Here is an 11,998-nt window from a genome sequence, read left to right as displayed (position 1 = left end):
ATATCTTCATCTTTTATTCTCAACTGGTGATAACCTGACCTCAAATCAATCTTAGAAAATACCTTTGCTTTTTTCAGTTGATCAAATAGGTCCTCAATACGCGGTAGAGGATATTTGTTCTTCACAGTTGTTTGGTTTAGCATTCTATAGTTTATGCATAGTCTCATAGACCCATCTTTCTTTTTCATAAACAAGACCGGCGCTCCCTACGAAGACATGCTCGGTCGCACAAAACCACGCTCCATCAGTTTCTACAATTGCTTCTTTAATTCTTCTAATTCTACCAGTGCCATCTAATAAGGTGCTCTTGATATTGGCTTCGTACCTGGCATCAGTTCAATCCCAAACTCGACTTCCCGCTGAGGAGGAAGTCCAGAAAGTTCTTCTGAGAATACATCGGTAAAATCACGGACGATTTTCAGATCCTTAATCAGAGTTAGTTTTGCTTTGCCTCCAATCATATTAACTAGAAAAGCCATGTCTCCCCGACAGAGATACTTCTGGGCCTTGAGGGTCGAAATAACCCTTTTCTTTATTCTCGGCCTTGCTAGTTGGAATTCAACTTCCGGCATATCCGGTCGAGACAAAATTACTTTTCCTTCTCTACAGAGAACTCTAGCATAGTGTTCAAAGAGCCAATCCATACCCAGTATGACATCGTATTCGGTCATATCAAGTATTATTAGGTTGACAGGTAAATTGTGTTCTCCTAAAATAACTTCTACTTTTGGCATGTAGTTCACACAAATTTCATTGAATCCTATAGGGTTATATATTACTAGTTCTTGATTCAATGATTCTATGAGGATTCTAAGTTGTTTTGCAAAATATAAAGAAATGAAGAAATGAGAAGCTCCACAGTCAAATAAGACAATGGCAGCTTGGCCTGAAACAAGCACGATACCTTGCACAATGTCCCCCTTCTCTAGTTGGTCAGCTGTGGTGGCATACACGCGTCCCGCTACGCGCTGTGGGGCCGCTTGTGGCTGTGGTGGTGGTGCACGGTGTTGTTGAGGCTGCTATCCTCCTGTGTCGCACCGTGCATCATCGGCCTGCTTCTTCCGACACTCCTTGATATAATGTCCCATTTTTTTGCAGTAGAGACACCCTCCTGTCTCACGGGGACACTGTTGTCTGGGGTGAAAGCGATTGCACTTCGACACCTTTGAATCTATCCTGGCCTGAGTTTGGTGTCACTCTCCTGCCTTGGTTTCTTGTTCTGAGGGTGGAATCGCCTCCCACCAAACTTTATCTTGAATTCAGGTTTTTGAACCCCAATTTTATTCTTTTGCGACCTCTGTCCCTCCTTCCAGTCATCGTCAAGGAGAGTCGCAACCTATGTGTCCAGGACAGACAGGAACAATCCATTACTAAAAAGTGGTTAACAATATCAGTATAAGTTTTACTCAACTTATAACACGAAGGGAAATTATCTTTTACCTGAATAGCCTCATCGAGGTTTTTGGGCCCTTGAGTGTATAGACGATTCATCAGACCCATCTTCAAGCCTCGAGCAAACTTCATTGCCTGATCCTCATCCGATGTATACACATTTGGGCAATAGCGTTCCAAACTATGGAACTTAGTAATATAATTGGCTAAGGGCATCTCGCCATGTTGCAGATCCAAGAACTCCTGCATCTTTTTTGCCCTCTTGTGCTTGGGAAAATATGTGGTATTGAAGACTTCTAAGAATTCAGTCCAAGATACTGGGCCATCCTGGAACTTGACTGCCCTGGTGGTTTTCCACCACTTTTCAGCATGATCCTTGAGACGATAAGTCCCAAAGTCCACCCAACGCTCCTTGGGAACCTCCAGTACACGGAAGATATGTTCGATCTCCCGTATCCAACTCTCAACAGCTTCTGGATCCGTCTTTCCGGAAAAAGCAGGAGGATCCATGTCCATGAATTTCTTGTAGAACATAGTCCCACCGTTTGTACTCTTCTCATGGGCCACCTGGTGTAGATTGTTGCACATCTGCTGCATTGTCGTAGCTTGCTGGCCTACTACTTCGGCCAGGTTATGTAGTGTTTCCATAATGTCGTTGCAGCGGTTTGCCCAAGCCATCTATTTGAGCAATTAAAATCCATTATTACCTTAGCTATAATTTTGTGAAAGGATCGTACATACTTATATGGTTTTTCTCTCTATATTACAAAAACAACATTCCTACATACCTACAGAGCCATCGTGGTAGCTGAAAGAGCCAAGATCTCAAGTTATTTAGTCTCGCTCTGATACCAAAGTTGTAACGCCTCAAAATTTTATAGTAAAAATTTTGGAGTAAAAATTCTTTTTTTGAAATAACGAAAGTATGAAAACAAGAGTTGGGTGCACTACAGGGTAAAACAGAGAAGTACAAAAAGCATACCATTCATTAATTAAAGCATTAATGTCATTAATTACATCTCATAACAGAAATGTAAATTTACTAATCAGAGTTCAAACATGAAGTACTGAAATAAATGAGATCTCTTGACTATATCCATAACGACACCCCGATGCTCCGATTAATTGCTACCTAAAAAATATTTAAAGCAGAAGGGTCAGACTCTCCTATCTGCGTAAGAAGCATTAAATTTATATGTGGTGATCAGTGTCCTCTATACAAACATGTGCAAACATCTAAATTATAGCTAGCAGGTAATTTGCATTAATCTAAGAAAATAAACATGCTTTCTACTTAATGATACAGTACGAGAGATAACTGGACTAAAGGTACATTTATTCATACTAGCATAAATTGTAGTTCCACAAATTCTATAAATGTCATATCAACAGTTCACATATCTTCAGGAAAAAGTTTTCAGTCAACTTAAATTATTTTAATATTTATCTTACTCTTACCCTGTGGGTACGCACAGACATAGACCTCGTAGCGGACCGAGACCATTCAGGGGTCTATTATTTAATAACCCGTATGACTAGTCGTACGGATATCCAAAGGGGACGGTCCATGACAGAGAGAAAACTCCCCGGTGGCTAGAACAAGTATTAGGATGCACCCTTGACACTTCTGCAGAAGACTTGGAGCTACCACCTAGGATACACTGGTAGTCTTGGTCCCCTAACTTCGTGGACTGGGGACCCGGTGAGACGTCTAGCTCTCACAAAAACAAGAACGTCCACGAAGCTTATACCACCAACCCTCTCCAAGGTAGACCATGGGTCCAGTAACATATACCATCTTTCATGTATACCCAGAGCCCAGAGAATCCGGTAACATATACCGTCTTTCAGGTATACCCAGAATCTCAAAGGTTTTATTTTTATGGTTTATTTGTCTATTTTTTTATAATCACGTGCGAACTATTGCACGACAAGGGGTCCGATAACATATACCATCTCTCAGGTATACCCAAAACCATGTGATTCTTTTGTTTGTTTCCCTTGTGCGAGCCATCGCACTACAAGGGATTTCCAAAAATCCTGAACTCGCCACGGGGTTCACACCGATTGTATGCATTTTATAGTCTTGGTGACATACACACCACCATTGAGTGAAGATTCCTTGGAATCGGCTTGGCTGAGACTATGTTCTGCTGACTACAGTCAAACCGTATAGGGTTGCAATATCAACACCAGTTTCAGCTGAAAGCAATCAACAACAGGTCATTGTTCCAACCGCATACTGACAATGCCAGCATCAGCAAATGTAGTGATCTATTGTTTCATTTTCAGCCGAACATCGGTCGTCAGCAGCAGGCTGCGCCACACCGCTAGACCATTAACCGGTGGTACCCACATCCACCAGCCCACCCGGTCTACTACCAGACCGTTAGGGTGGTCTGGTTTCATGGTTGGGATCGTGTAGACTCCCAACTGGGTCTAACAACAGATTCATAGTTCGCATAACCCAGAAATAGGTATACAGTTGGCATAGATGTGTTAAGCATGAATCAAAGTTCTGAAAAATTAATCCCAAACAACCAATTAAACCTCCAGCATCCCACTTTTAAAAAGGTTATTATTATTATTGTTATCTTTATTTGAACCACCCTGATATCACGACCATAGTTGTAACTGACTCCTTATATCAGATTTAGATAATCTATACTTCATAGCCACAATGATAACCTTCACATATAATAATCCGGTAATAAACCAAATATGTAATCACGTCAAATGAATATAGCGATAATTACATGATATGGTTTCTCAACAAGGATCGGACTTACATGATTTTACCATACTTTAGATTCAGCACACACATATATAGTAAAATAAATTTTTTTTCTACGTGAATTAGTGTCCACCAGATGAAATCTAAACAAATCTCTGTGTGCTTACATTCAGCACAACCATACAGATTTTTGAAAGTCCCTGTAAAACTGAATTCATCACATAGTAACCACTTACCGGATTTCAATATATTTGGATTATCATATAATGTCTAACCAATGTAATTATCTAGTTGTATATCTGATTTCACTTAAATAACCTAAGAACCAATGCCCTAAATCATGTGTATATCATAGGTTTCATTTACATACCTGGTCCGGCTGTGACCAAATATAGCATAGGTTTCATTTATATTTTTCTTTTTCTCATGTTACAGAGTCCTCAAAAGGTTGCAAGCCATTTATAAATAGGAATCTATTACAACCTGCCATTACTAAAAAAAAACTCCTAACATGACTTGACAATGGAAATGAAGGCTAAGTTAATAAAATTTAGTAGATGTTACCTAACAGGAACAAAAGGATATGAAAGAATCAATTTTGTTAATGATGAACCAGACCCCCAACCAAAGATAGATCAAATAGATAAATGTTGTTTCATAATAGAGACCCATCAGATTTTTTTTTCCATAACCACTAACTGAAACTTATGCACTACATGCCAATAATGTATATATATATGCTTGGAAGAAAATATAACTTTGGTAAGTTGCTGCCTCACGATCACAGGATTTCCATTTTTTTTTGTGGGTAGTTTCGCATCATGCTGCGTACATGTTTGTAATAGCGAGAGTGTGATCCCTACGTCAATCATGAAAGGGCTGTTGACTGAGCCTCCATTGATCGTCGTTGTCTAGACGAAGGGACGATTCTGCCCATCATCGAGTATACCTTATAACACCAACTACCAATAAGGGTAGATGGTGCCGTCCATGACGAAGTCGATACCGCTGTGACATATTTGCGCAACAGGGCATCGATCACGTACATATAAACTACAACACCCCTTACCTCTTTGAAGCTTCGAGACGGCACAACTGCACCTCATTTCCTTCATTGAAATGGCCCACCACGTCGACAACAAAGGTCCACCCGTCCAGCACTATGGTTGACCACCACCGTGAGAGAGAAAGGGAGAAAAGAAGGAACGTTGAGAGAGAGAGAGAGAGAGAGAGAGAGAGAGAGACGTCTAGTGAAGCTCTCCACCATAACTCCCTCATATGACTCCTCTTAATTAGGGGAGTTACAATTTTTTCAAACTTTCAAGCCCCACCAACATCCACAAATTTTTTTTTTTGGGGTGGTCACGCTTCCACAATTGCCCTCTTTCTCCCATGGCTAGAATCTCTCTAACTTTCATTTTCAGTTTACTTTATGGGTACCCCTCTTCCATGTCACATGGGATTCCCCTTGTTTTTTGGAAAAGTTAAGTGGAAAAAGCCAAAATTGTAGGCTTGTCCATATCCTACAAATCTATTTACTTAAGTAAAATCATCACTTTTCTGTGCAAAAAGATAATATGTGCACAAAGGGTTTTGAACCATGTTCTTTCTCCTAAGGGGCAACAAACCCCACCACTTGTGCTATGTTGTTTTTCATTGCAAAGGGTGTGAATTAAATTGTATTTAACCCTTTCAGTTTTGTTACAGATTTTATGAAAAAACTAATGCTTTTCACTTCTACGTGGGCATTCTGTGGGTTTTGAACTTGGGTTGTGGCTCCACACAATCGTGTGCCCTACCACTACACCACGCAATCACTTAGTGTTTACTTTTGCAAAAAAAATTGTTTTATGTCATATTGGAACATTTTTCCTTATTGATGGATTTCTTCCGTTTTCACATGGATTTTTCTCTTGTTTGTTCTAAACTTGCCCTCTCTTACCTTAAATATGTTTCGGATTTCACACTATTATCCCGAAACCATTGGGTCCCGTGAACCGGGTCAGATTATCGGATCCTGCCAAGATTCAGATCCAGATACCACTTTTGAGGGTTTATTACCGATTTCGTTCTATAAACCTCAAGTCATCAAAAATTGTATTGCATAGCATAAAATCTCACTATTTCACATAAATGCACCACTTTTATTCATTTAGAATTTCATAAATTTCATGGGTTTTACACGGCTAGCCCACGAAGAGTGTCAAAAAGGGACAGAAATGACTCTGACAAGGTTAATTTTGACCTTGATTGAGTCAAGGTCAATCAATCTAAGTATAAAAAGTGACTATATTCCATTTAAACTATTAAAGCTTCATGCAAAACATTAGAGCAAGGTCCATAAATGAGTTGGTCAAAAACTATTTTAGACTTGAGGATTAAATTCATCTCAAGTACTAAAATAGAAAGTCAAAGCTTAACCAAGTCAAACAGGACCGGATCAGACTGGACCAAATTCAAATCTAAGTTCAAAGTCAAAGGTCAATGGTCAATAGTTAATGGCCAACGATCAAGGGTCAAGGTCAAGGTCAAGATCAAGATTCAAGATCCAAGATCCAAGATCCAAGATCCAATATCACAAATTCAAGAATAAAGAGATGCACAAGCCCAAGATCTAATACTTTGAGGGTCTCGCCCTTTAAGGCATCACTACTCTATATAAGGACAAGTGGTTTCCTAAAAACCTTCAATGTGAGAGTAAACATTTGTAGAGAACCCGATACCCATAAACTTAACGAAAAATAGAAAATAGAGAAAAAACTATGAGGATAATTTTGAGCCAAAATCTAACAATGTCCCACGTTGATCAAAACTATAGAAAAAGATTATAGAGTTTGTTTGCGAAAATTCACTGCATAAGTAAACGTACCTTTTGGGTTTGAACCCTCACGTTAGTGTTACTTAGTCTTAGTCAATCTAGGAACTCAATAGTGTTAGCTTTGAATTGAGAATCCTAATTGACTTTCCAAATATTGTAATACATACTTTCACTTTAGGTGATCATAGTGTATCTACCAATATATAAAAGTTTCATATTACATAGAAACTGCATATTAAGGGTCTTGTGTTATATCTCAGTTCCATGAGTGCTCTAAAGGCAAAGTCCAAGTCCCATAGAAGGCGATCCCCACCTTCATACTCATATAGGTAAGTTCATCAAGGGTGTAAACCTGTTTGAAACACCCGAACCATAAAGCTTATAGATCTTATTAAGAACTCAATTTGAACTAAACCATTGTATACAAGTTTTGAGTGGACATCAGGAATGAGAAAATATTAAGTGCTCAATTCAATCACTTAGAGACTTATTCTTCTCATTGAACTACTATACATTATTTGACCCTTATCATGTGGTTGGGTTTCTATCAATGGTGATTGCTTTTATAGAATTTAATCTCATTCTTCACAATGTCTTCAAGATGATATATCAAAAAAGTTCCTTTGTCAATGAATCTACTAAGTTTTGACATGATTTCACATATTCAATTGAGATTACTCCTTGCTTAAGTAAATTATTCACGTAATTATGCTTTAGACTGATATATCTAGATTTTCCATTATAAATATTACTTCTTGCTTTATATATAACTGCTTGACTATCACAACACATAGCTATCTGGGTACTGGCTTATCTCCTAACGATGTCTCCATTAAGAGATTCTTTAGCCACTCAGCTTCCATACTAGCTGATATTATTTCTATCAATTTTGCCTCAATTGTTGAATGTGTTATCACAGTTTGTTTCTTAGATATCCAAGCAATTGCTTCAGTTCTAAGGGTAAATATTGAGCCACTTTAATGATTCATTGAAAGATCTGAATCTCAAAATAGGATCCAAACTCTGATCAAATTTGGGTCACAGGGTAGGACCTGAACTAAAATTATATCTGAATTTCAGGAATTCAAGATATGATTCGAACTACAACCGAATTTAGATCTCATGATTGAATCTGAACTACAATTGAATATGAATCCTGGGATTGGATCCAAACTAGTCGAACTCTAAACAACCAATAGAGGAGAGAGAGAGAGAGCTAAGTTTGTGGAAGAGAACTCAAGCGAGAGGAGAGAGGGGAGAGCTATGGATGAGATGAGAGAAATGGGAGAGGGTTGGAGTTTATATAGGAGGCCTAGGCCACCTATAAAGGGTCTTTAAGAGGCCCAAACGACTAGCTTTAATGGGTCATGGCTGGCCCAAATAGCTAGCCTAAGAAGAGTTTTAAAAATGAACATAAATTACCCTAGCAAGGTTAATTTTGACCTTGACCGAGTCAAGGTCAATCAAGCTAAGTATAAAGGGTGGCTATATTCTATTTGAACTATTAAAGCCCATGCAAAACGTTAGAGCAAGGTCCAAACAAATCCAGGTCAGATCTAGAAAGATCTGAAGAGGTTCTAATGCAAAATCAAGGTCCATAAATGGGCTTGTAAAAGGCAGTTTTAGACTTGAGGATTAAATTCATCTCAAGTACTAAAAAATAAAGTCAAAGTCTAACCAAGCCAAACAGGACCAGGCCAGGCCGAGCCGAATTCAAATCTAAGTCCAAAGTCAAAGGTCAATGGTCAATGGTCAATGGTCAATGGTCAATGGCCAAGGATCAAGATTAAGATAAAGATCCAAGATCCAAGATCTAAGATCCAAGATTCAAGAATAAAGAGATGCATAAGCCCAAGATCTAATGCCTTGAGGGCCTTGCCCTTTAAGGCACCACTACTCTATATAAAGACAAGTGGTTTCCCAAAAACCTTCAATGTAGGAGTAAACATTTGTAGAGAACCCAACACCCATAAACTTAGCGAAAAATAGAAAATAGAGGAAAAAATATAGGGATAATTTTGAGCCAAAATCTAACAATCTCCCATATGGATCAAAACTATAAAAAAAACTACAGAGTTTGTTTGTGAAGATTCACTGCATAAGTGAATGTACCTTTTGGGTTTGAACCCTCACGTTAGTGTTACTTAGTCTTAGTCAATCTGGGAACTCAATAACGTTAGCTTTGAATTGAAAATCCTAATTGACTTTTCAGACATCGTAATACATACTTTCACTTTAGGTTGTCATAGTGTATCTACCAATATATAGAACTTACATATTAAGGGTTGTGTGTTATATCTCAGTTTCATGAGTGCTCTAAAGACAAAGTCCAAGTCCCATAGAAGGTGACCTCCACCTTTATATTCATATAGGTAAGTCCATCAAGGGTGTAAACCTATTTGAAGCACCCCAACCATAAAGCTTATAGATCTTATTAAGAGTTCAATTTGAACTCAACCACCGTATATAAGTTTCAAGTGAACATCATGAATGAGAAAATATTAAGTGTTCAATCCAATCACTCAGAGACTTATTCTTCTCATTGAACCACTAAACATTGTTTGACCCTTATTATGTGGTTGAGTTCTATCAATGATGATTGCTTTTATAGACTTTAAACGCATTTCTTTCAATGTCTTAAAGATGATATTTCAAAAAAGTTCCTTTATCAATAGATCCGCTAAGTTTTGACAAGATTTCACATATTCAATTGAGATTATTCCTTGCTTGAGTAAACTATTCACATAATTATGCTTTAAATTGATATGTCTACTTTTTTTACTATAAATATTACTTCTCGCTTTGTATATAGTTGCTTGACTATCATAACATATAACTATCTAGGGTACTAACGTATCTCCTAACGATATCTCCATTAAAAGATTCTTTAGCCACTCAGCTTTCATACTAGCTGATGCTAGTTCTATCAATTCTGCCTTCATTGTTGAATGGGTTATCACAGTTTGCTTCTTGGATCCTCAAGCAATTGCTCCAGATCCAAGGGTAAATATTCAACCACTTATGGATAATAATTCATTGGAATCAGAATTTCAGTTTGCATCACTATACCCTTCAAGTACAATTAGTTCTCTCTCATAGAATATTTCATATTCTAGAGTTTCTCAAGTACTTTAGGACTCGATATATTACATCCAAATGCTCTTGTTCTAGATTACTAGTATATCAACTCAACTTGCTCATACTGAAAGCTATGTCCGGTCTAGTTCCATTCATAACATACATGAGACTGTTAATAATACTTGCATACTCCAATTAGGATATACTTCTTATAGTATTAGTTGATGGCTTAACACTAGGATCAATAGAAGTAGCAACATGCTTACAATCATAAAAATTATATTTCCTTAATATTTTCTCAATGTAGCAGGATTGAGTTAATGCATAACCATTTTCATATCTAATCAATTTAATACCAAGTATAACATTAGCTAAACCCATATCTTTCATGCCAAATTTAGATGAAAGAAACCTTTTGGTATTATTTATGCATTCTACATTATTACTCATGATTAACATATCATCAAGATAGAGAGACAAATAATTATAACATAACTATTTTTTACTTTGTTATATATGCATTTATCAAAGTCATGAATTCTAAAACTATATGAAATGATTACTTCATCAAATTTCTCACATCATTGTTTAGGTATTATATATCTATCAGGTTGTTTCATATAATTTTTTTTTTCTAAGGCACCATTCAAAAAGATAGTTTTAACATCTATTTAATAAATTTTAAAATTATAAATTGATGTCAAAGCAACCATAGTTCTAATAGATGCAATCTTACTTATAAGAGCATAGGTGTCAAAATAATCAAGTTCAGGTTTTTGTTTAAAACCTTTAGCTACAAGTCTATCTTTAAATTTTTCAATAGATCCATCAGTTTAAAGTTTTCTTTTGAAAATTTATTTGTATCCCAAGGGTTTAAAATCAGTAGATAAATCAACTAAAATCCAAGTTTTATTTTCTATGATAGAATCTAATTCACTCTCTATAGCTTCTTTCAAATAAAGAGCATCATGAGAGGTCATAGCTTTCGAAAAAGAAACTGGGTCTCTATTTATCATGTAGAAATGAACATGACCAAAAACTTTTAGTTTTCTTAATCTTTTACTTTTTCAATTTTTAGGATCACAATTTTTTTTCTTTAAATTATTTTCAATAACTTTTGAAGCTTCAAGTGATTTTAAAGTTAAATCTTCGCTAAATTCAGTTTGAATAAATTCTAAAATCACTTTGGTTTCAATATCCATAAATTTATATCTTTTACTATTTTGAGAATATTCACTAAAGACACATTTTGGTTTTTTGACCAAGTTTGGTAAATTTTGGTTTAATAAGTTTTAGATAAGCAATGCAATCTCAAACTTTTGAATAATTTAAATTTGGTTTTATATATTTTTAAAGTTCATAAGGTGTAGTGTTAGACTTAGAATATGAAACTCTATTTAAGATATGACATGAACTAAGTAATGCATCATCCCATAGATTATAATCTATACTAGAACTAATAAGCATTGAATAAATCTTATCTATAAGAGTCTTATTTTTATGTTTAACTACAAAATTTAATATTTTATCTATGTATTTTATGATTCTCACAAAATTCAATGAACTCATTTAAAAGACATACATCACCTCTATCAGATCTAAAAGACTTTGTTTTGTAATTATGAAAATTTTTAACCTTAGCTTTGAAAATTTTAATTTTTTTAAATGATTTGTCGTTTATTTTCATGTGATAGATATAAACATATTTTGAGAAATCATCAATAAAAATTATAAAATAATTGTTACCCCACGATTTGTAGTATTTTAAATCACATACATCATTATCTATTATGTCTAGTAGTTTGAAAGTTCTTTCAAAACTTAGGAATGATTTTTTTGCAAACTTTTCTTTAATACAAACATCATATTTTCTAACATGTTCAGTTTTGCATTTAGGAATGAAATCTAAGTTACTCATGCTTATCAAAGACATATAATTAACATGTCATAATCTAGCATGGCACAAATCATATGAG

General features: G+C 35.9%; 1 protein-coding gene across 1 annotated transcript; it reads right to left on the bottom strand.

Moving 5' to 3' along the window:
• Positions 1–1,171: 1,171 nt before the first annotated feature.
• Positions 1,172–1,902, bottom strand: LOC149842991 (uncharacterized). Its single transcript, XM_090000801.1, has 2 exons — positions 1,441–1,902; positions 1,172–1,336 (listed from the first exon to the last, which is right to left on the bottom strand). The coding sequence occupies exons 1-2, from the start codon at positions 1,900–1,902 to the stop codon at positions 1,172–1,174; spliced, it is 627 nt and encodes a 208-aa protein (XP_089856927.1).
• Positions 1,903–11,998: the final 10,096 nt, after the last annotated feature.

The sequence above is a fragment of the Nuphar pumila genome, chromosome 3 (genome assembly GCF_984573655.1).
Source record: "Nuphar pumila chromosome 3, dmNupPumi1.hap1.1, whole genome shotgun sequence".
Classification (NCBI taxonomy): Eukaryota; Viridiplantae; Streptophyta; class Magnoliopsida; order Nymphaeales; family Nymphaeaceae; genus Nuphar; species Nuphar pumila.
The sequence above is the reverse complement of the archived record's forward strand: the minus strand, read 5'-3'. Positions and strand labels throughout refer to the sequence as shown.